This window comes from Adiantum capillus-veneris, chromosome 24 (assembly GCF_014529385.1).
Source record: "Adiantum capillus-veneris isolate H3 chromosome 24, ASM1452938v2, whole genome shotgun sequence".
In the NCBI taxonomy this organism is placed as follows: Eukaryota; Viridiplantae; Streptophyta; class Polypodiopsida; order Polypodiales; family Pteridaceae; genus Adiantum; species Adiantum capillus-veneris.
This window is the reverse complement of record NC_140954.1, coordinates 31,443,964-31,466,962: the sequence shown is the minus strand read 5'-3', so window position 1 is coordinate 31,466,962 and position 22,999 is coordinate 31,443,964. Positions and strand designations below refer to the sequence as shown.

The following is a 22,999-nucleotide window of genomic DNA, read 5'->3' as shown; positions in this document are numbered from 1 at the left end:
AACACCCCTTTGAGTCCCCCCTTTTTTAAGAAACATTTAATATCAGTGCTAGAAGGTCAGAGAACCCCACCCCCCTTTTTTATGTTCCCATATCCAACCAATTCACAGGGCCTTACCAGGCTTCAGTGGATCAATAACCAATGAAAAAAGTGACAATACTAAGCAAGTCTCAAAGTATTTTGACGAGCATCAATGGTATGCCCGGTTACTCTTGACAGAGTATTGCCTTGCTAAGTCAAGTGGTAGCAACCCGTAAGAAAGCCAGTGAATAGTTACCATAAAGTAGCCCAAAATAGTATTTTATAGAGTTTTAAGTAGTAATGGCTTGGTATGCCATATCCCGAAACCATTCCAAAATTTTACGAACAGGCGGCGTTAAAGACAATGGAAGCTAAGTGACTAATTGAGCCAAAGATTATGCTTCCTTAAGCTGAGTCTATCTCCTCATTGATTTTCTTCATAAATGTTTTGTTATAGGTATGTGTGGATGTTGTTTCTGAGGCTTAGCATTGCTCTTAAGGGGTATTATATGCTGACATATGTTTGGATCTTCTCCCTTAAGATCCTTATACGACCAAGCAAACACGTCTCTATATTGCTTGAGAATAGGTATCAGAAGCCTCTACAGTGAGATCCATGGCTATGTAAGCCGGTCTTTGTTCTTCCCTTGGTTTAGTAAGATCAATTTTCTTTGCATTCTCATGTCCATTGTACAATGTCCCTACTTCTATAAACTCTCACATTGGTTGCTCAAGCACAATACATTTATCAAGAACGTTGTACTTTTTGTAGCGAGAGGGTGCATCCAAATTTCCGTGTTAGAGTCTTACTCACTTTTCATTTCTATTCTCTAAGCCTCTTTCAGTGTTCTTTTTAACTTTGGTATTCACTTTTTTGTTTAATTTTGGACATCTTCATCGATTTTTGGTCCGTATCCTTTCTTTTCTTTTTGCACTATTTATTTGAATTTGTTTAAAAAGTTGTCAATTTTAAGGGTTTTGTAGTTATTGTGCCTTGGACAGGATCATTTGTCCCCAGTAGCATGATATACCAGGTTTCGGTCATTAGCTTTGGCATTGGTTTCTCAAATTTGTTTCAATGTTTTTTTGTTTGTCTCATTTGATATCTCTGTTGTCTTCACAATTTTTTATTACAAAACTTTGGCTCATCTTGTTTTGGCGCTTTCTCATTTCTAAGCCACTGGAAAGCTCGTTTTCAATATTGTTCCCCAAAATTGTCGCTCCTTGAATTATGAAATTCGTCCTTGTCATCTTCACTAAGATCTCGGACAGAAACTTCATCCACTATTTGTTTGAAATTGATTGGTTTGTTGATTTTTATTGTTTCAGTATCCTCTTTTGGTGTCAAGATATCATTTACCATCTAGAAGGACATTATGCCGTAACCACCTTTGTTGCAAAAGGTTGTGTTGGTCAACTCCTCCATGCAAACATCTAGAGTGGCTAGTGCTTTCTCCCATCCAAATGGTTCAAACAACTCCTCTAGAAATGGATCTTTCAAGTAGTAGTTATCTTCTATAGAGCTCTCTAGGATGCAATTCTCCCTTTTTAGGCTATCACACTCTGATGCTCTGCACATCCAAATATGTGCATCTTTTGTTAACCAAGCAAGCAACTACGCTCAGGGGGGCACTCCACATACAAAAGGGTACTGTAAAATAAAATTAGAGAAATAAAATACAGATTGAATAATAAAAGGGTGTATTTTGTTTGTCAAAAATTCACAGATAAGGAGTTTTATAAATAGTCCTTGAATGCAGGGGATGTGCACAATTTATAGATAGTGACCTCCCCAAACAAATACATTCTAAAATTTTTAGCTACATAAACTTTTTCTAGTGGGGTTTGGTTTACACCTCTATATCTATGATCCTTCTTGCTAACCCTGGTTGTGATACCCTTTTGCCATAGGTAGAGATGGTTGTAGCCTCAATCTTGAACCATTTTGGGTTGACTCATAAATGGTCATCCCAAAATAGCTTCAAAGTTATTGCCTTTCCCAAAATCAACAACAACAAAGGTATTTTTGTATTCAATTCCATACAAGGATACAATAACTTGTTCCAACATTCCTAAGGGTCTCTCCATATATCTATCTGCTAGATGCAACTTCATGCACGTTCTTCTGAGAGCTGGTATTTCCTATTTCTCCTAGATTCCCTTTGTAGCAATGGCTACTCCGGCCCCACTATCACATATTGTTATCATATTAATCCCCTTGTACTCTAGTGGTAAGGTTGTGTCTCCCTCTTTGCCTTCGTAATAATCACCCACCTTATTCACTCGTATAGGCTCTTCTTTGTCTTTCTCTGGTTGATTTTTTCCCATGGTTTCACCTACAAGTTTATCCTATGGATGGATTTTTAACCCCATTTTTTCAATTTTTTGCTCATTTTTCCCCACAAATGTGGTCTAATTTTTTAGAAATTTGATGAGAGTAATGCTGCATCTTATAGGAGAAGTCATCAAATCATGGATTCGTGCGGGCTTTTTTTGTATGTCCTTTGTGGAATTGGAAACCATTGAGATGGCACTATTCTCATTTCAGATTTTGTCTCATATTCCCCAACAAAGGATGTTAAGGTTCTTATGCTTGCTACTTTACTCTCCACTGATACTTCCATCCCTGCATCCCCATATAATGATTGTAGATCCCCAAGACAAATCTCATGATCCATGTTTATATCAAGGATTGGTATTGATAGCAACATGACACTCCTGTCCTTTTGGTTTCCAACTGTCTCACATAGTGATTACGGCCACGGCTTATCCACTTGAGGCATTGGTGGCACCTCAAGCACTTTAGCCTCATTCGTTGTGTTCACAACAACCCTTGTATACAATGTTCCTTCTTATTCCACTATTGCCAATTTGCTGAGATTTTCTACATTCTTAGCTTAGTGTTTGATTAGGTGATCCCACCCACATCTATGACAGAATCCAAAGATTTTGATTTGCTTATCCATATTGTTTTCATCGAGTGTACTTGTGTTTACCTTTTCTAGCACATGCACTACTTGCCCACGGGTTTTCAAGGTTTCTAGGTAGATTAGTGCTTGAGCGGTCTCTATTATCTTTTTGCACACTTCCATTTGTTTGGGTTCTATTTCAAGATGCAGATAGGTCATCAATCTTTGTTCCAAAGGTTGGTTGTTCTTTAGCCTTGCCTCGTAGGCTTGAAACATAGCATCTAAGTGCTTGGTCACCTTCTCGCATGTGGAAATATGATAATTGTTTTGCTCTTAAGATTTGCTGAAATATGGAAACATGTGTGTGTGGATCCCTTGATCCATTGTACTTCTTGCACACACTTCTCCACTTGAGAAGGTTCCATTCTCTCAGTTTCTACTACCATTCTCATCATTCTAGGCTCTCCTACAACTACATCTCTCATCTCATACCCACTCATAGGTGCTATAGAGGGAGTCCAATCAATTAACTTCCCCTCTGGTCTTACGTCTCTACCCTTGGTTCTAGTATCAAGCATCCTTGTGCTGAATTTTTATCCGAAATATTACTACCTTGGTGCGTAGACATAGGAGCACAAACTCAAATATCCCATTCGTCTTGGCTCAAAAAAATGTGGTCAGCTAAAGGAATCTTCCGCTCGAGTTCTAGACAAACTTACTCTCATAGTTTCTAGTCTTCTTGTTTTAGAGATAGTAGGTCTATGAATGCGAGGGGTGACATAGTACTGGTAAAGTGGCCCCCCAAAACACGTATATCCCTCAAGATATTTGGTGCTCACTTGTTGAATACATCCGATCTATGAATGCGAGGGGTGACATATTACTGGTGAAGTGGCCCCCTAAAGTACATATATCACTCAAGATCTTTGTTGCTCACTATTGAATACCTGTGATCATATTTCTCTGACCTGATTAAATGTGTATATCTCTCCACTTTGTATGTGAACACATACAAGTATTTCTCCTTTGTTAACTCCCTCACATTGGGTTCATCACACTTGTACTAGAGAATTTCCTCATCATTATCATATGTATATAAGCCCCCATGCGTGTTATCAGTGTTGACCTGAATATCCATATCTACTCGCCTAAGCTTTGAAGTAGAAATGTCTAGCTTTGGTGGATTTTCCTAAGGCTCAACATCAAACTTTTCCTTTGTGCCAATTAATCTCCACTTGTCCACAGTAAAGGGATTATGCACACCTAAATGCATGTTTCCTTCCTCATTAAGGTATCAATCACCACCATGATCTAGGAGCACTATGAGTTTGAGCTCACTGGGTCTCTCTTCCATTTTCACGCAATAACGATCCCTAACGTCTTTGTAGATATGAGCACCCTGTTCATTTTCCAACTAGTATTGTAGGTGAAAAAGTTTTGTGGTTGGTGCAGTTTGTGATGGTCTCGCGTCCATTTTTATTTCCTCCTTGAAACTCACACTTTTGGATCCCTCACCCATACCCTCTGATGACGTGTCAGAAAGACTTTTCTCCAAAATTGGCTCTAAGGTCGGTAAAGTTCCTTGATTGACACTCCCTTCTGTTGAAATATGATTGGACTGATCTCTAACAAATAAGATTTCTATTTTGATATAACCTGCATGATTGCAAATACATCAAGAAAATTATGCTTCCAAAACCCTGACCTATTACCTTTTATGGTGCATCCAACCTTCCAATGAATAAAAATTTGACCTACAAATTCTAATTTCAACAACCTGTACAAAAATCACTTGGTGTCTATAAATCTACAACCGCTCAATTAGTCAAAATCTATTCGAATCAGAATAGTATCGCACTTTTGACACAAAATCCTATTTTTCTTGTAATATGCATAAATTAAATTGAGATGGAGTTTTGAAAAGGCCACTATGCTCCTAAGGACTAGTGCTAACGCTGGTATCAATATGGATTGAATCTGTGTCACAAGGTCATGGATCGTGATCCATGTACCCCAGTGTTAAATTGAACTGAAATATGGCACACAAGTCCCTCAAAGTCTCTTGATCCATGCTATGTAGTTTTTATGTCGTTTGAGTCCCTTTAGATCACCCAAAGGTCACTTTCAAGGCAATTTTTGGCCTTGAATGACTTTTTCTCTATTTTGACCCACTTCCTGAAATTCTTTGGTACCCTTGCTTTTGGATAAGTTGTTTGTATTGGTCTCTGCTACTACAAGCCTGTATAGTCTCTGTCAATTTAGCAAGGGGTCATGGACCACGATTTATGTTATAGATCATATACGAACCCCAAACTTAGCCTGGTGATTACCTACAGTCCATCACTCACTTTTAGATGTGGAAAATATTTTCATGATCAATAGAAAATTTTTGTATTTGCCTTGCGGTTTTTGACTTCCAACTGGTATTTTGGTGATTTGGTCAACTTTTTGTTTTTTTTTTCTATGGTACCCTTTACAAAAGTTGTCCAAATGTGGTCAGCTACTCACTGCTCAAATCTCAGCTCCAAATGATCAACTCGGTCATGGATCGCAATCCATGTTTGTCTGAACATCAAATTTGGTCAGATGTATCCATGCACCATGTAGAGATTAGATTTTCACTTATTTTTAAATTTGGATTCTAAAACACCAAAAATTTCCAAATATTGGTCAATTTCTAGGGTTTTTGTGCCTTTTTCCCAATTTCTTGATTTGGATGAGTTTTATGTGTTAATTTTCCAACAAAAGTGTATATCCCTGATCTAGAACCTCATTGGACCCTTTGGTATCAGTTTCTGCCCAAAATGTCCCAGGGATTCATGGATATTCCTTCACCAGTTGGCTTGAAACTTTCCAGATCAGCTCTCCCTGGCTTGGTTTGCCCCTTTTTGCACTTTTTGCTGAGTTTGTATCAGCTTTTGAGTTTTGACCATCAAATTTTCAAAATTTTAGAGTTTCTCAGATACCAAAATATGGTTTTGACATTTTTTCCCCTGATCCTTTTTGCCCAAATTGATGGTTGTAGATGTCACCTAACCTACTCCTAAGTACTGAAATGAATCCTATGAACAAAACTAGCAAATGGTGCAAAAGTGAAAGAAAAACAAATAATAAAACAATACTTCCAAAGCATTGAGAAATATGCAAAATGAAATGCTTTCATATCTCATTCACAACTCCCAATACCTCTCAAGAATATATCTAGCAAGTCCCCGACTTCTAGCCTCTACCAAGCATTAAACCTCGTGTCTAGCTGCCATCAAAATCAAAGATTTCTAAAGTATAAATCTATGACTAGGTCACTCACCACGTAAGGATCACTATCCCCGACAATGATGCCAACGTTAGCGGGTCGCCACAATGGACGTCTGTAGCATAGCTATCTAGTCTAACATAATGTCAATCTTTAGGGAAGTGACTCTAATGGCACATGGAGACTCTTTGGGAATTTCAATCTTAAGAAGTGAACCTACGAAACGAAGCATCTCTTGCAGGAGCAAATCTATCACTCTCAAACTGGAAAATTGCCTATGTCCTATGTCACCGCACTCGATCACCACGCCATTTTGGCACTCAAAGAAGTCCAAATGCTACGAAACTTTAGAAGGATTTCTAGCACATATAGGGACACTATCCTATCAAGTTTGGTCACAATCCATGGTCGCAATCCAATGAGGCACCAAAATCACGATCCATCATTATCAAGGTCCTAAAAACTGCAAGAGAACATACTAGAAAGGTCGTCCTACGGTCTAGGAACACTCTCCTATGGTCAAAATGTCAAAAAACAACCATTAAAGCACTCAAAATAGCGATCTAGCTCACTAATGCTTAGCCGTAAACCACAACAAAAATGACAATGATTACAATTAAATGAAAGAGCAGTAGACAAGGAACACAATGCAAGTTTTGGGAAATTGGATTACTAGAGCTCAAGATAGATTGATTATAAAGCACGTGAGAGTAGCCACTGTCAGTGGTATGCTCCAAAACTCATAAAACCTTTGATAAATATAATGTGTGTTTTCCCACTTACAAAAATGAGCTTTGTACCTAGGGATCTCTTGGCGAGTGGTGCCCGGCTTTACAAGGGTGAGACACATTCACAGACTTTATAACTCAAGTTTGGCATAAATTGACTCAAGAGATTTCCTGACTACAATAAAAAACTCTTGATTCATTAGAAGTTATTTTGTAAATGTAATAATGACACATCAAAATTTTAGGACTCATGAAGAACAGGTTCGACTAGGAGGATGCCCATCTGGTTCAACTACCGACAGTGAGTGTGCATGACACTTTGATTGGGCACACATACAAGATGCTCATACCCATAAGGAGTCTTGGGACACCTTACTATCATTGGATTTTACCAACACAAAGGCAAGGAAGCTACAATTGAAGACTGAGTTGAATACAATGTAGAAGAAAAATATGTCTATCAATGACTAATCATTGAAGATAAAGAACATGTGAGTCACTTGCATTTATTGTTCTTACAATCAATGATGATGATAAAGTGAAAGCCTTCCTACGAGGTTTGGGTCCAAAATACAAACACTTTAAAACTGGTATCCATAATATAGAGAACATTCCCTCATTTACAAATTTGGTGTCTTTACCAAATATGGAAGAGAAGGATCTTCAGGAAGAGAAGATGAAGGAAGAGGCAACCACCAAGCACAACAAAATAACAATATAAAAAAGACAGTAAAGGTGGCCAAGGAGACTTTCAAGGCAGGGGGAGTCAAAAAGGTCACGGATATGTGAAACGTAACAATACAGGTCAACCCTAAATGTAGTATGTTGGAGTTGTGAAAGACATGGTCACTTTGAACATGGCTGTCCAGAAAGAAGGAAAAAAAATAATTATGCAACCACTAGCAGGAATGTTGATGAGCCTTGTTGGAATATTCCAACAACAATGAAGGCCAACTATGTAAAGACGTGGGTGAGAAGACTTTTTGGACTTGTAATGGAAACTAGTTGTAATATTTTTCCCAAAACCCTTAACCACATGATCATCTTGTAATTATGAAAAGGTCAAGATTATAAGCCCCAAGCTTTCATTCCTACTATTATTAAAGAAAATTTAGCCTTTTGTACATGAAACCCTGAGCCAGGGTATAAAAGGGGGCATTGTAAAGTTTTGAGGGAGGATTATTATGAATGAAATGAGTGGATAAGTCTTTCTCTTGTACATTGGTGGATGCTTCTCTTTTTCTACTATAATGTTATCTCTTTGCAGTAAGTTCAACGGCACGATTGTATGAGTCTCATTGAGCTCTATGCGTGGATATCTATAATGTAAGAACTTCATGCATTCCAAGCATTGACTTCCTTAACTTTCCAAGTGACTTATCTCACCACCCGAGTTTTGTATTGATATTTCATTGACTATATGAGATTTATAGGACTTGGGAGTCCCTAGTAGGCATGTCTGGTACCTCATTTGATGACTTAGAATTAGGATGTTTTTTTCTATGATCATATTTTAAATTTGATAACTTAGATGTGTTCTCGATGTGTTCTTGATCATGTAAGGATGCTGCCTAATAAGTTTGAAATCATTTGTAATTGGTTTGCTAGTGGATTTCATGTGAATGTATGAAGGGATTAGAGGGATAGAACCCAAGTTTTTTGTAGATACAGTGTACATTGACTGCTAAATCAGAGTGTGTCATTTTCAAACGAAAGACTGAAAAACTCTTGGCATACCGTTATGCTCTAGTTGAGTCACTTGCTTTCCAAAATTGACCTGGTTCTGTCTCATTGTTGCGAGATGTGATAGGTGTTGATGGTTTGGTCTTGAGACATTGGCCTTGTTGTCGGGGAATGAGTACCTAGATTAGTGTGGATACATACAAACCTAATAAAGTTTCATGAATTAGAATAGTTAGTTGGATAAGGTAGAATAGGAGTAGAGATCAAGGACAGACTTAAGTGGCTTGGAACCTCATTCTACAAAATTTTCTCTAAGATTGACTATTTTTCAGGAAACCATAAGCATAGGATATCGTTGAGGTTCTAACACATAGAGTAACAATTTAGTATATCATTTCTTCTAGAAAAGTTCAAAATATAAAAATATGATCTTAAAAAATTAGAAAAAAACCACAAAATTGACTTTTAAATTTGATAGCATACATACATTTACAGCCTTAAACAAGTTGAGAGTCTTTTCTTCTAAAAATAGTTTATGCATGGATTCTTATAGTGTACATGTCCAAGTATTTTTCCAAAAAGTCTGAGTATACTTTGAAGGTCTTCAAGGAGCCTGCATAGAATATCAAATCTTTAGGGAAATTTTTGTTTGATTGTACGTAAAAGATGACTCTTGAAAAATACTAATTTAATATGAAATAATTTTTTTGTATTTCTTTTAACTCCCTACATGCCTTGAGAAAAAATCCCTAAAAGGTTTTGATTAGGTTTTTTGTGGTTCATGAGAAGAAGAATTTACAAAAGAATGGCAGTTCTAGTGTAGGTGACATCTTTATGTTACTTGTAGTGACTCCCCCAAGTTTGGTATAAATGGTTGATTTGAAGGAACCTAGAAGCTTGCTTATTCGCTGGGTTGGGGAAGGGGTGCGGGTGTAGTTCACTAAGTTTTTTTTTTTATAAAAAAAATCCTATCACATGGGTTTAATAGTAGGGATTATGTTTTTCTATATTTTCTCACATTTTCACATATAGAAGGATGCTAAAAAAAAATGTTATTGGAAAAAAAATTACAGATTGAATAGAAAAAGGGTCCTTTTTATTAGTGAAAAATTCACAGCTAAGTGATTTTATAAATAGTCCTTGAATGCACACGATATATAGGTTCTACATAAAGTGACCCTTGTTGAGCTTATTCTCCTTTTAAAAAGTGGCATAGATAAAGCTAATTTACTTTTTTCCACTTACACTCATAATTTTTTATGAATAGAATCTTCTCCGATGGACACATGACAACCATAACAAATCAAGAATACTCAAAGAAGTTTTAGCCAAAATCTACTTAATTACAATCCATCTTTGAAGGATATTTGAGAATAGATTCTTATCTATATTTTCATATTTTGGGAGTTAATTATCAATTTTAAGTACATGGTAGGTTTAATCCATCGGAGAAAGGGTTGGTATTGATAATGTCATAATAACTAATATCTAATTCTCCTAAATGATTTTCTCATGTTAAACTGATCATTTAATATGGGAAGTACCAGGGGAGAAAAGGCTAGATTATTGGTAAGGCTAGTAGACTAGTCAGAGTAGGGATCCAAAGGAGGGAAAATAGGGATCCAAAGGGGGACCATCTGCAGAAGTGAAATGTGCAAGCAATGGGCTTCAAAGACCTAAGGTTAAGCCCATTAAGACTTCCAAAATTCTAAGGTTCCAAAATCAAAGGTTATGTCCAATGGTCAATGCTTACGAAAATTGGATGCTTGATAGTGTACAAAAAGCCTTTCCAAGCTCCTAAAGAGGAGGAGGCGGGCCCTTTTGGTAGGGGATGAAAGAGAAACACACACACTGACACACTCATGCAAGCCCCTTTACACAAAGGGCATAATGGACACACGTCAGCTCCCTAGCCAAATTGCCCACAAGGTGCCTCAAATCCTATTGGATGGCCATAGAGGTGGACCAATGAGAATTAGGCTAGAGTAAATCTAGTTTAATTCATTTAAAAAACTTAATAAAAGAACCCATAAGAATTAAGCACTCTAGAAGAGTATTGGCCAGTCTCCTAAGGGGTCCAATGAGCATTCAACAGCCCGATGGCTTGCCTCATTCCTATTGGCCAGAAGACTAAGGGGTCCAATGAGAGTTTAATTGCATTATTTAATTACCTAAAGCTCTCACAAAAGGGGAAATGGGGACACATGTCACAAGGCTATCATGTATGCTTCTTAATTATCATTGGCTAGGCTTTGTAGGGTTCAATGGGGTGTGAGCATGAGTAAAAAGCATGAGGGTTTGACCAAGAGAGAGAGGGGGCTGATTTTGTCAAGACATTATCACACACACTCACACAATCTCATGTGTGAAGCAAAGAAGACTCCCTCTCCTTCTCAAGCTTTAATGGAAAGCTCATCACCTACTCCAAGCTTGTGTGAAGGGAGGCCTACACCAACAACTCTTGGCTTTGTGATGCAAATCCAACCAAGAGACAAGCTCCAATGCATGCTCATCTCCTCTACCATGCTAATTACTAAGCTATGCTAAGACTTTATGAGGGATTAGGTGAGGAGATATACTTCTTTCTTGTAAGACTACTCCTTCCTCAATCTACTCTTGTATCTTGCTAGCTCTCACCATCTTCAAAGGTGTGTGAGGTCTTGGGTCTGAGACTGTGAGGGAATTGATGTTGTTTTTTATCAGTGTGTGCATGGTGCTTGAAGCTTCCATCTTCATTGCACCATCAAGTTATTGAAGGAACACAAAGTATTGTATTGTAAAATGTCTCCCTTGATGGTGGAAACCTATAATACAAAGCCTTTTGGAGGGGGACCGGCTCCATGTAAATCCGGTCCTCAACTATTGTCAATAGCTTAATTTCTCTCTCTTTTGAAGTATTGTTCATGCTTCTCTAACTAGGTGTTATGCTTTTTTTTGCTCTCTCCATCCAAGCACTCTTGCTACGCTCATTAGGAATCTATACTAATGAAATGCTCACTATGTTTATTCTATTTTCCACTACACACAAGTTACTAGGCCATTAAATGTTACATTGGTATCAAAGAACAAGGTTTCTCTTTTCTTGCTCAGGAAGGGAGGTCCGCAAGCTAGCTATAAATGGTTGGTATTATTAATTTCAATTGAGTGAGTAGAACAGGGATTTTTCAGCCTTGGAGTGTGCCTTCCTTCGTGCAGATAACAAGGCATCACCGTCAAGATCTATGGACTTAATAGTGGAGTCCTACGGGGCTTGCCTACGGCTTAACCACTATTGAGCTATTAGAAGCTTGAGAGGAGCCGGTATTGTTTTGGTGTTGAAAGACCCTCTCTTCTATTCCTTGCAATTTATTATATTCGAGCCACGAGTACAATAGCCTGAGTGCTTTTCTAAAGGGGTAAAGAGAAGCAGCAACTAGGGCTTGAAGTGCCAAAGTACACCTAAAAAAATGTTATAATGGATGACAATAGTAAAGAGAGTGAAATTAATGTCGATAGCTTTGATTTTGCTAATGAGCAGGCTACTAATGATGCCCCCAATATGCTTGTTAACTACCTTGTTTCTAGGCTTCAACAAGCCATTGGCAATCCATCCCTCCAAAGTGAAGTGCAACGGTAGCTATGTGCTCATGGGATTGTCCAAACTCCCCACCATGACGAGAGAGTACCTAGGAAGCCTCCTTGTGAGACGTCCAAAAGAGGCCTCTCTCCAATTCGGGAAGAAGAAGAGGATCCATATGAAGGGCTCAAAAATTTACTACTTGACAATGCATCTCCTTCCCAAAGGAGAACTCAAGAGTCCCCCACCAAAAGAACGAGAAAGAAGTGAGTCTCTTGCCACCTCAACAGAGATGGCTCCACGAAGACGGTGGCCAAAACACTCTCCATCACCTCCTAAACGAAGAAGACCATCGCACACCTCTCCACAACATAATTCAAAGAGGGATGACAAAAAACAAGAGAAGAAAAAGGTGAGAAAGAGGTCACTCTCTTCTCCATCTTCTTCATCCTCTTCCTCTTATGAAGAAATTGATGGTGTAGACAAAGAGGAACAAGACAAGAAAAAAGCAAGAAAGAGGTCACCCATCTTCCTTAAATTCTTCATCTTCTGAAGAAAGCGACGGTGCAACTTTTGAACCATCAAAAAGAAGAGTCCATAGGAAATCCTATGCCGCGTGGAGGAGGTTGTCCAAGCTCAAGAAGTTCAAAGAGGGAGGAAAGAACATCTCTTTCCTTACCTATGATGGCACCTTTGGTGCTATAGACAAATTCTAGGCTTTCATCCAGCAATTCGATGTGGCGTTTGGAGGGCTTCACAGAGTCCTCTAAGCTATGCCATGTAGCTATGCATTTTCAAAAGTCCGCTAGGCAATGGTGGTCTAGCCTACGGGCAAATAGTGAAGCTCCACAAACATGGAAAGCTTTAAGGGCTTCCAGCATGAAGCAATTTTTGGCTAACGATGCCAAAGACGAAGTACTCATCGAATGGACAAGCTTGAAGCTCTCTCCATATGGATCCATTCACAAATATGTAGACAAGTTTTGGGACTTACATCTCAAAGCCACTGTCTTCAAAAAGATGGATTTTGGAGAGCACAAACAAAAATTTTGTGCAGGCTTAATTGAAGATATGGCGGAGTATGTCGACTCCCAAAGGCCACACACCATATTTGCGGTCATACACCATACCATGGTGGCTTCAGGAATGAATTTCCAAACAGAGGCTAAGAGAAATCTTAAGCCCACGAAAAACAAGGGTTCCAATGAGCCTAAGGGGAAGGACAATGTCTAAAAGTCTCCTAAGGGCAATTCCAATAAAAACAAAGCTAAGGAGAACGGAGGTTACAAAGGCAAAAACAAACTCTCTTCTGAAGAGCTTGAGCGTTATCGCAAGGATAACCGTTATTTCAACGGTGAGCAAGGGCATGTTTACCGTGCTTGCCTCCAAAAGAAACTCGCCATGAGCCTCCTAGAACCTTGGTCAAAATCCAAGAAGAGGAATCTCACCACAAAGGATCTCCTCTATGCCATGCTTGGGAAAGGTAACAGAACATGATGCTTTTATTCTCTTTGACCTTGGTTCTACTCACAATTTCATATCCACAGAGTTGGCCACCAAGCTAGGCATCCAAGCCTATGAGATGGGAGATGTCCTACCCTCAGATGGTGCTTTTAAGGGGCAAGAAGCTTCAGCCACTCCCTTAATCGGGAAATTGAGGCTTCATGTCCAGAGCTATGTGGACAAAGAGGACTTCTTTATCTCTCCTCTCAAGCACAAGGATGTAATCCTATGGGCACCATGGTTTGATCGCATGGCTGCCAATGTTAAATTCCCTGAAAGGAAAATCTACTTTAGGTTCAGGGAAAAATATATGTACATAGAGGCTAAGGAGTTGGGTAACACCATACCCATTGTAGATACGCAAGCTTTCAATAAGTCAATAAACAACTCTATTTTCGTGTACATGATTTTTGTTAAAGATTCTCAAAATGAACCTAATGCTTTAGCAAAAGAAAATATAAATAGTCACAAGGAGCTAGAGTTATCCAATTTTCTCAAGGGATTTCAGGATGTTTTTATTGACGGCATCCCTTGTGAACTAACTCCTAAACAAGGCAATGATGACCATGCAATTGAACTTCTTCCAGGAAGTTCACCGCCTAATAAACCTCCTTATAGCATTTCTTAAGCTCAACAAGAGCAGATTATGCGGAAAGTGCATGAGTTAGTTGAAAAGGGTATGGTTAGACCTAGCTCATCTCCATTTTTCTCACCCGTGTTATTATTACAAAAGAAAGACGGCACATATTGTATGTGTCTCGACTATAGAGCACTAAATAGGATCACTATCAAAAATAGGTTTCCCGTTCCACGAGTAGAAGACCTACTTGATGAGCTACAAGGGTCGACCTACTTTAGTAGAATTGACCTAAAAAGTGGCTACCATCAAACTTAGGATAGTTGATCAAGAAATTGTAAAGACCACATTTCACACTACATTTGGTCTTTACGAATACATTGTCATGCCTTTTGGTTTGGCCAATGCACCAGCCACATTCAATCGCTTGATGGAGAAGCTATTCAGGTCTCTCTGAACCTTTACTAGAGTATTCTTTGATGATATTATCATCTACTCTAATTCACTAGATGAACACAAGCAGCATCTCTAGGTAATATTTCAAGTCTTACGAGAGAATAAACTTTATATTAATCGAGAGAAAAATGATTTTTTCTTGCAAGAGATTCAGTATTTAGGTCAAATTATCTCTCAAGATGGAATCCAAATGGATCCATCAAAGCTAGAGGTAATAAAAGGATGGCCTAATCCAAGGAATCTTCATGAACTAAGAAGCTTTATAGGTATGTGGGAATACTATAGATGCTTCATAGAAAAGTTCTCACAAATCGTGGGACCATTACATAACCAAGAAAAACGTTAGGTATACAAGGTCTACCAAGGAGAACAATGCTTTCAAAAAGCTTAAAGAAAAGCTTATCTCTCAACCTGTGCTTACACTGCCGGATCTCTCAAAGCCATTTGAGGTCCAATGTGATGCTTGTGGTGATTTCTTTGGAGCTGTTTTGCTCCAAGAAGGACATGCCATAGCCTATGAAAGTCAAAGGCTCGACCCTGTTGAGCAAGCTCTAGGCATATATGAAAACGAACTCCTTGCAGTTCTACATGCCTTAGACTCATGAAAGCACTATTTATTGGGGACTCCTTTCATTCTACGGATGGATCACCAAAGCCTTAAGTACTTCATGACGCAAACCAATCTCTCCGACAAAAATGAGGTGGGAAAATTTCCTTTCACAATTTCATTTTCATATTGCTCACATTGCTGGCAAGCATAATCAAGTAGCCGATGCACTCTCAAGACGTCCGAGAGTGAATGTGGTTTCCATAGCAACTCACAATGATCTATATTCTATGATAGATGAGTACGTTATTGATCCCGATTTTAGAGATGTGATTTCAGCCCTTGCACTAGGGAAGAAAGAGGAACCATTTACCTTACAAGATGGTTATCTTCTCTATGGCAATAGACTATGTGTTACTAATTCACTACGTGAGAGAGTAATGTATGAATCTCATGCTCCTCCTTATGTGGGGCATAGAGGCATTTAGTCTAGCCTAAAAGGGATTAAAACATATTTCTATTGGCCTGCCATAAAAGCCAAACATACAAGAGTATGTTTCTAAATGTGTGGTATGCTGAAAGACGAAGTTTGATAGAGGAAAGCAACCTGGATTGCTTCAAACTTTGCCAGTTTCTAATTCACCATGGGAGAGCATATCCATGGATTTTATCTTTGGATTGCCTAAGTCTATCCATGGGAATACGGGAATATGGACAATTGTAAATAGGTTCAGTAAACAAGCTCATTTTATACCTGTCAAAAAGACTACCAAAGCCCATCAAATGGCAACCCTTTTCATATCACAAATCTTCAAGTACCATGGCTTTCCAATGTCCATAGTGTCGGATAGAGATCCTAGAATGACCAGTAATTTATAGAAGGGTCTCTTTGAGAATTTAGGGACAAGGATAAACTTCTCTTCGGCCTATCATCCACAAACTAATGGCCAAAGTGAAATAGCCAACTTAACTATTCTTGATCTACTAAAAGCGTATGTAACAGAAGTAGATCAAAGGTCCCAATGGGAGAAGTACTTCATCTTAGTGGAGTATGCCTACAATAATATTATACATACCTCCACGAGAAAAGCACCTTTCGAGATAATTGAGGGAAGATAAAAAAGTCCCCTTCTACTTAAGGTACACGGGAAGATCTTCGTTGCAGATGAGTATAGTAGAGACCTACAAGAATCCTTCCAAGAGATTAAGCATGCTATCTCTATTTCACAACAAAGGCAAAAGGATGTTGTTGATAAGCACAGAAGAGCCAAGCCTTTAAATAAAATGATTGGGTCTTGCTTAAATTTCCCAAGGCTCGATTAAGGCACAAGACGAGCAAGAATCCTACGGGACACCAAAAGTACTATGCTAGGTTAGCAAAAAGGTACTATGGTCCCTTCCAAATTCTTAGACCAATCAATGAGATGGATTATCAACTCAAGTTATCGAGTCATTGGCTCATACACAATGCTTTCCATGTGAGCCTACTAAAGCCTTACAAAGGAGAGCCACCTCAAGAACCAACTATTGAAGACCCAACAAAGATCAAGGACCAAGAAGAGGTGTTGTAGCCCGAGTCCATTCTCCGACATGAAGACAAGGTATTAAGAGGCGGTAAGATTATCTAATAGTATCTTATTAAGTTTAAGAATTATCCTTTTGAAGATGCTAGATGGATGCAAGGCATACAATTAAAGGATAACATAAACCTTGTCAAAGCTTACAATGCTTTTCTAGAGTAAGCAAATGTACAAATGTTTAAAATGAACAAAATTTCTGTCTTATAAGACTCTTCTTTTCTTTATTGTGCACAAATGTTAAGTAGTATGCATGCTTAGAATCAAGTTTGTGGAGACAACGTCTTCCAAACACCAAGTAGAGCTTGTCACTCTACTATGAAAGATTGAAATGACTAATGCATAGACATGCTTGTGGAAACCTTAGGCTCTCAAGATCCAAATAGATTAGTCATCCATTCCGGAACGATGTCGTAGAGTAAGATAGGGATCCTCTATCTGATAGAAAAAGGACTAATGAATAGGCTTTATCTTCTCTACCCCATAGTCAAAGACGAGTATGATTTCAAGAGAGAGGTAATGTCATAATAACTAATATCTAATTCTCCTAAATGATTTTCTCATGTTAAAGTGATCATTTAATATGGGAAAGTACCATGGGAGAAAAAGTTAGATTATTGGTAAGGCTAGCAGATTGGACACAGTAGGGATCTAAAGGAGGGAAAACAGGGAACCAAAGAGGGACCATCTGCAAAAGAGCAATGTGCAAGCAATGGGCTTCAAAGACCTAAGGTTCAGCCCATTAAGACTTCCAAAATGCTAAGGTTCCAAAATTCAAAGGTTAAGTCCAACGGTCAATGCTTAGGAAAATTGGATGCTTGATAGTGTATAAAAAAGTCTTGCAAGCTCCTAAAGAGGAGGGGGCGAGTCTTTTTAGTAGGGGATGAGACACACACACACACGCACACGCACACACACACACACACACACATACGTGACTCATGCAAGCACCTTTACATACAATGCATAGTGGGCACATGTCAGCTCCCTAGCCCAATTGCCCACAAGGTGCATTCAAATCCTATTGGATGGCCATATAGGTGGAACAATGAGAATTAGGCTAGAGTAAATCTAGTTTAATTCATTTAAAAACACTTAATAAAAGAACCAATAAGAATTAAGCTCTCTAGAAGACTATTGGTCAGTCTCCCAAGGGGTCCAATGAGCATTCATAAGCCCAATGGCTTGCTTGATTCCTATTGGCTAGACGACTAAGGGGTCCAATGAGAGTTTAATTGCATTATATAATTACCTAAAGCTCTCACAAAAGGGGAAAGGGGGACACATGTAACAAGTCTATCATGTATGCTTCTTAATTATCATTGGCTAGGCTTTCAGGGTCCAATGGGGTGTCAGCATGAGTAAAAAGCATGAGGGATTGACCAAGAGAGAGGGGGGGCTGATTTTGTCAAGGCATTATCACACACACACACACACACTCAATCTCATGTGTGAAGCAAAGAAGACTCTCTCTCCTTCTCAAGCTTTAATGGAAAGCTCATCACCTACTCCAAGCTTGTGAGAAGGGAGGCCTACACCAATAACTCTTGGCTTTGTGATGCAAATCCAACCAAGAGCCAAGCTCCAATGCATGCTCATCTCCTCTACCATGCTAGTTACTCAGCTATGCTAAGCTATTATGAGTGATTAGGTGAGGAGATATACTTCTTTCTCGTAAGACTACTCCTTCCTCTCAATCTACTCTCATACCCGGCTAGCTGTCACCATCTTGGAAGGTGTGTGAGGTCTTGGGTCTGAGACCGTGAGAGAATTGATGTTGTGTTTTATAAGTGTGTGCATGGTGCTTGAAGCTTACATCTTCATTGCACCATCAAGTTATTAAAGGAACACAAAGTATTGTATTGTAAAATGTCTCCCTTGATGGGAGAAACCTATAATACAAAGCCTTTTGGAGGGGGCAACGGCTCCATGTAAATCGAGTCCTCAACTGTTGTCAATAGCTTAATTTCTCTCTTTCGAAGTATTGTTCATGCCTATCTAACTAGGTGTTATGCTTTTTGTTGCTCTCTCCATCCATGCACTCTTGCTATGCTCGTTAGGAATCTATTCTAATAAAATGCTCACTATGTCTATACTATTTTCCGCTACACACAAGGTACTAGGCCATTAAATGTTACAGATAAACTTTGCTAGAACTCCATAATTTTCTCCTACAAACTCTTCTTAAGAAGGTTTAGTCTTCCTTTTTTGTGAAGGAGCTAGGCACCCTCAACACCAAGCTCTAAACTTCCAACACAAATCAGCTTTTTGAATGAATGAATGAATGAGAGAGAGAGAGAGAGAGAGAGAGTTCTACATCTACATGATGCGGTGTAGTCGATGAGACGAAATCCAAATTATTACATGTGCGTTAGATATCTTCTCATCAAAGATGAGTGAAAATAAATATATAAATTAATTTAAAGCTTAAACAAATTGCTCAAAATCTCCAAGATCTCTACCATATAGAAAGTTCTTTGTAATCCCTCCATGACATCTTTTATAATTTGGTCCAAAACTACAACATTAACATGTAAAAAAGAAAGTCTTTGTTGTTTTGTAGAAATGGCTTGTGATGTGAGCTATTCTGATTGTGGTTTTCATGTTGGAGGTCTTCATGCTTAGCAGAGCGGAATGACTCTATCAATGTTAACTCCATGGTGTGGTCTTTAAAGCTTGTGGCTATGAACATGAGATCAAGCAGGACGTATGTAGATTCTAGTGTACTTTGATATTTAGGATAAATTTCGTTGCCTCTTTAGGAAGGGATTTGAACCCTTGCAATATGTCATGGAGTTTGGGGACCACATATGCCTTGGACTCTTTTCTTTTGCATTTCCGAAAACATCTCACTATACTAAGAAAATATCAACATTTCTTATAATCCTAAGAAAGCCTAATTTTTTATATAAGGAAACTCCCAATATTTGCATAAGAAAGTCAAAGGTAAGAACAAAGCCTCCATCACCATGGGTGGGTGCGTGTGTGTGTGTGTGTGTGTGTGTGTGTGTGTGTGTGTGTGTGTGAGAGAGAGAGAGAGAGAGAGAGAGAGAGAGATGTTGAGGAACCCCTTGGCATTACTCTATCTAAGGATGATCACACACCAAATTTCCCCCACCCAATGACCTTTAGGCATGGAAGTTTGTTCATCACACCAAAATCCACGATCATTTCAATAGAGCTAGCAACTCCAAGTCTTGCTGCAAATTGTGTACACTATTGGATAAGTGCACGTGGGTCTTGCAAGCCGATGCATGCTCATCCATGGACACCATATGTCACCGGCCCACAAGCTTGTCCACTGTCTACGTTGCATTGCCAATAAGATTCAAGCCGCTATCATCCAAGTATGCTTGCAGTCACTCTTGCTGTCCAAACTTTGGCAATTGTAGGCAGCGTAAAAACACAAGAAGATTTAGAAATTTTGTCATGTAGGAAAACGGAGTCTTTCTCAATGTTTTTCATACACTGTATAACATCATGAGCTTCTGCTGGAGAGACACCTCATACCTAGCTAGGTACGATTGGGAGCAGGGGACCCCAGGCCCTCCCACCGAGCCGGCGATCCCCTGCCCCCAATCGTACCTAGCTAGGTATGCGACGGCTCCCTCACAGAAGCTCATGATGTTGAGGTAAGTCACAATGTGGGAAATATTTTGAGAATTTGTTCAGTGAAACTACAAGATGACTTATGGCCAGTTTACGCCAAGAACAACATTTCTCATCGTTTTGCATGACAAGTTCACCACTTCCCACACCACTACTTTATGATCATCTTCCACAAAAAGGATAACGTAAAAACAATTGTGTTTGACAATAGACATAATACATTTAAAGAGTCAATTGGGATTATAGGCTAGTAGTAATCACATGTCACATAGCTTTAACACAGTTTAGTACATTGAGATATTTGTTACACGCATGGATGTTGAAAGCCTCATGAAGATCCTACTACAACATATTTTTGATCAAGTGCTAGACCTGCTAGACCACATATGTGATTCAATAGCTGCACCAAAAATGGACATTTCCTCTTTTATGAACTCATAGAAATCGTGATCAATAGACTCATCATACTCAAAGGTCCACTTTGTGATGCAAGTGTTGGGTTCCGGGCCGGGCACTAATTGTGCAGAATATGAGAGGTTTTTCACACTGGAATGTTCTCCAAGATGCCCCCCTTCAAGAATAGCCACTTTGAAGCAGTACTTGTCGTGATCGATTACATCCCATCTCGCCGTGATTGAATCAAAATGAGGGAACGCTAGTTTATTAAAGAAACACCAGAAAATGAATAATTCAACTTATAAAAACGCAAAAATGGGGTTAACTTTAAGAGTGGCATGCAAGAACACTAGGGAAACATAATGGTCCGAAAAAGTGTATCGCATTTCATTCTTGGTAGGGTTAAAATTTGAAGACGGACGATTGAAAGCAGACAAAGGAAATTTTCCACTTGGTAATTGAAGGAAAAGAGTGTAGATGTGCTTGATTAAAAGTTGTGCAAAGGGGATTTGCTATGTTGATAGGGGTCCATAAAGAAGAAGCACGTCTCTATTGCTTTTCTCAACTAATGGTAGCAACCCTAGTATTAGAAAAAAGGGAAAATTACCCCCTCTAATTTGGGGAAATTCTCAAAATACCCTTATATCTATTTTGGTCGGATTGTTCAAGATTTTCTGATCTTTATTCCTTTTTGACAATTGAGATCTATTCTTGAGTGCTTAGCATGTAATTTGTCACAGATTACCTTGCAAAAAATAGTCGATCATGTCTAAAAATAACGAAGAGATGAAAAGCTACAGAAAAATTTATCTTTGGAGACATTTAATCTCACGAACAGGGGTATTTTGGGAATTTGGGAAAATTTGAAGGACATATTGGGAATTTGACAAAATATTTGGGAATTTTTGAAATTCTAAGGGTACTTTGGGAATTTCCACAAATTAGAGGGGTATTTTGGTAATTTTCCCTAGAAAAAAAGCCTAGTAAAATTGAACTGTGAAAGTGAAGAAACCTAATGAATTTCTAAGCCGATAGTGGCCGAAGAAAATGTGATCGCCATTGATCGACACAGAGAAAACACTTGAGAGAGAGAGAGGGAGAGAGAGAAGCATACAAGCTGTGTTATACTTAACGAGGAAGATGCCACCGGGGGCGAGGGGGGGGCCGTCGAGGTAGTCGATGGAGGAGTAGTGCTCGGGCACGATGCGAGGAAGAGACGCTTGGAAGTTCTTGATCCAAACTCTCCATACCTCCTCCACAGGATGTGCCGTCGGTACGTCGTGATCCACCCGCTTCATACTTCTCTCTCTCTCTCTCTCTCTCTCTCTCTCTCCACACACATACAATTACACACAGCTCAGCTGCTGCGCAGGCTGCATTTATATAACGTTCGGGTCTGCACCTTTCCCGTTTTTTTAAAATTGGAAAATAAGTTGTTATGTTGTGTCTGTCAAACAAACAGTCAAGGTAACTCTCTTTCTGTCTCAAACAGATACGCAGTCAGTTCTCCAGCTGTAAATTACGACGCCCGGATAAGATAGGGCTGCCGTCGTCACCATTTCTGAACGGTGCTGGAAGAGAGAGGTGTGGACTCGGCCCAGCACCATTTCCGCGGCAGCGTCTGAACGATAAGATAATTAATATATACTAGTAGTCAGTGTCAACAATTTCTAAGTTTCAACGATTCTAGAATCTGGAAAATGGTATTTTTTTAAGGTGCACGCATCATGTGGCCCTGACATACAGGACAAGGCGACCCTCGTGACTAAATAATCAATTGAAGGACTAGGGACGGTAGGATTCGCACGCCAAGGCGGCGGAGTTTTTTTTTTTAAAGAGGTATATAGAATTCTATTAAGAGAAAAATAAAAAGAAAGTTACAAAGAGCACTCAGAGAGGGGGAGCGTTGTGTTGAGTGATTCCGGCTATGATGGATGATGATCTGTAGGACTCATAGCGTCCAGCAGAAGAAACGAGAGAGAGAGAGAGAGAGAGAGAAGGTCGACACGATACATAGGAGAAAAATAACGCTATATCTTTGTATTAAATTCTATTACATATATATGAAACCATAAAACTTGCCATGCACATTAATCTTGGACTGACTCTTACCTGCATGCTATAACCGATGTTTCCCCACAGGCAAATGACAAATGATCACCAAGGCTTGTATACCCAACAACCC

General features: G+C 39.0%; 1 protein-coding gene across 1 annotated transcript; it reads right to left on the bottom strand.

The window, feature by feature from the left end:
- Positions 1-20,666: 20,666 nt before the first annotated feature.
- LOC147426162 (major pollen allergen Bet v 1-C-like) lies at positions 20,667-22,173 on the bottom strand. Its single transcript, XM_086498125.1, has 2 exons — positions 21,929-22,173; positions 20,667-21,073 (listed from the first exon to the last, which is right to left on the bottom strand). Exons 1-2 carry the CDS (start codon positions 22,110-22,112, stop codon positions 20,778-20,780), a joined length of 480 nt encoding a protein of 159 aa, XP_086354251.1. The 5' UTR covers positions 22,113-22,173; the 3' UTR covers positions 20,667-20,777.
- Positions 22,174-22,999: the final 826 nt, after the last annotated feature.

Excerpts from the sequence above, each read along its gene's own strand:
- LOC147426162 (XM_086498125.1), bottom strand. The coding sequence starts at position 22,112 with ATGAAGCGGGTGGATCACGACGTACCGACGGCACATCCTGTGGAGGAG. Across the intron at positions 21,074-21,928 it reads CGTTAAGTATAACACAGCTT|CGTTCCCTCATTTTGATTCA; the intron begins GTATGCTTCTCT and ends TTAATAAACTAG.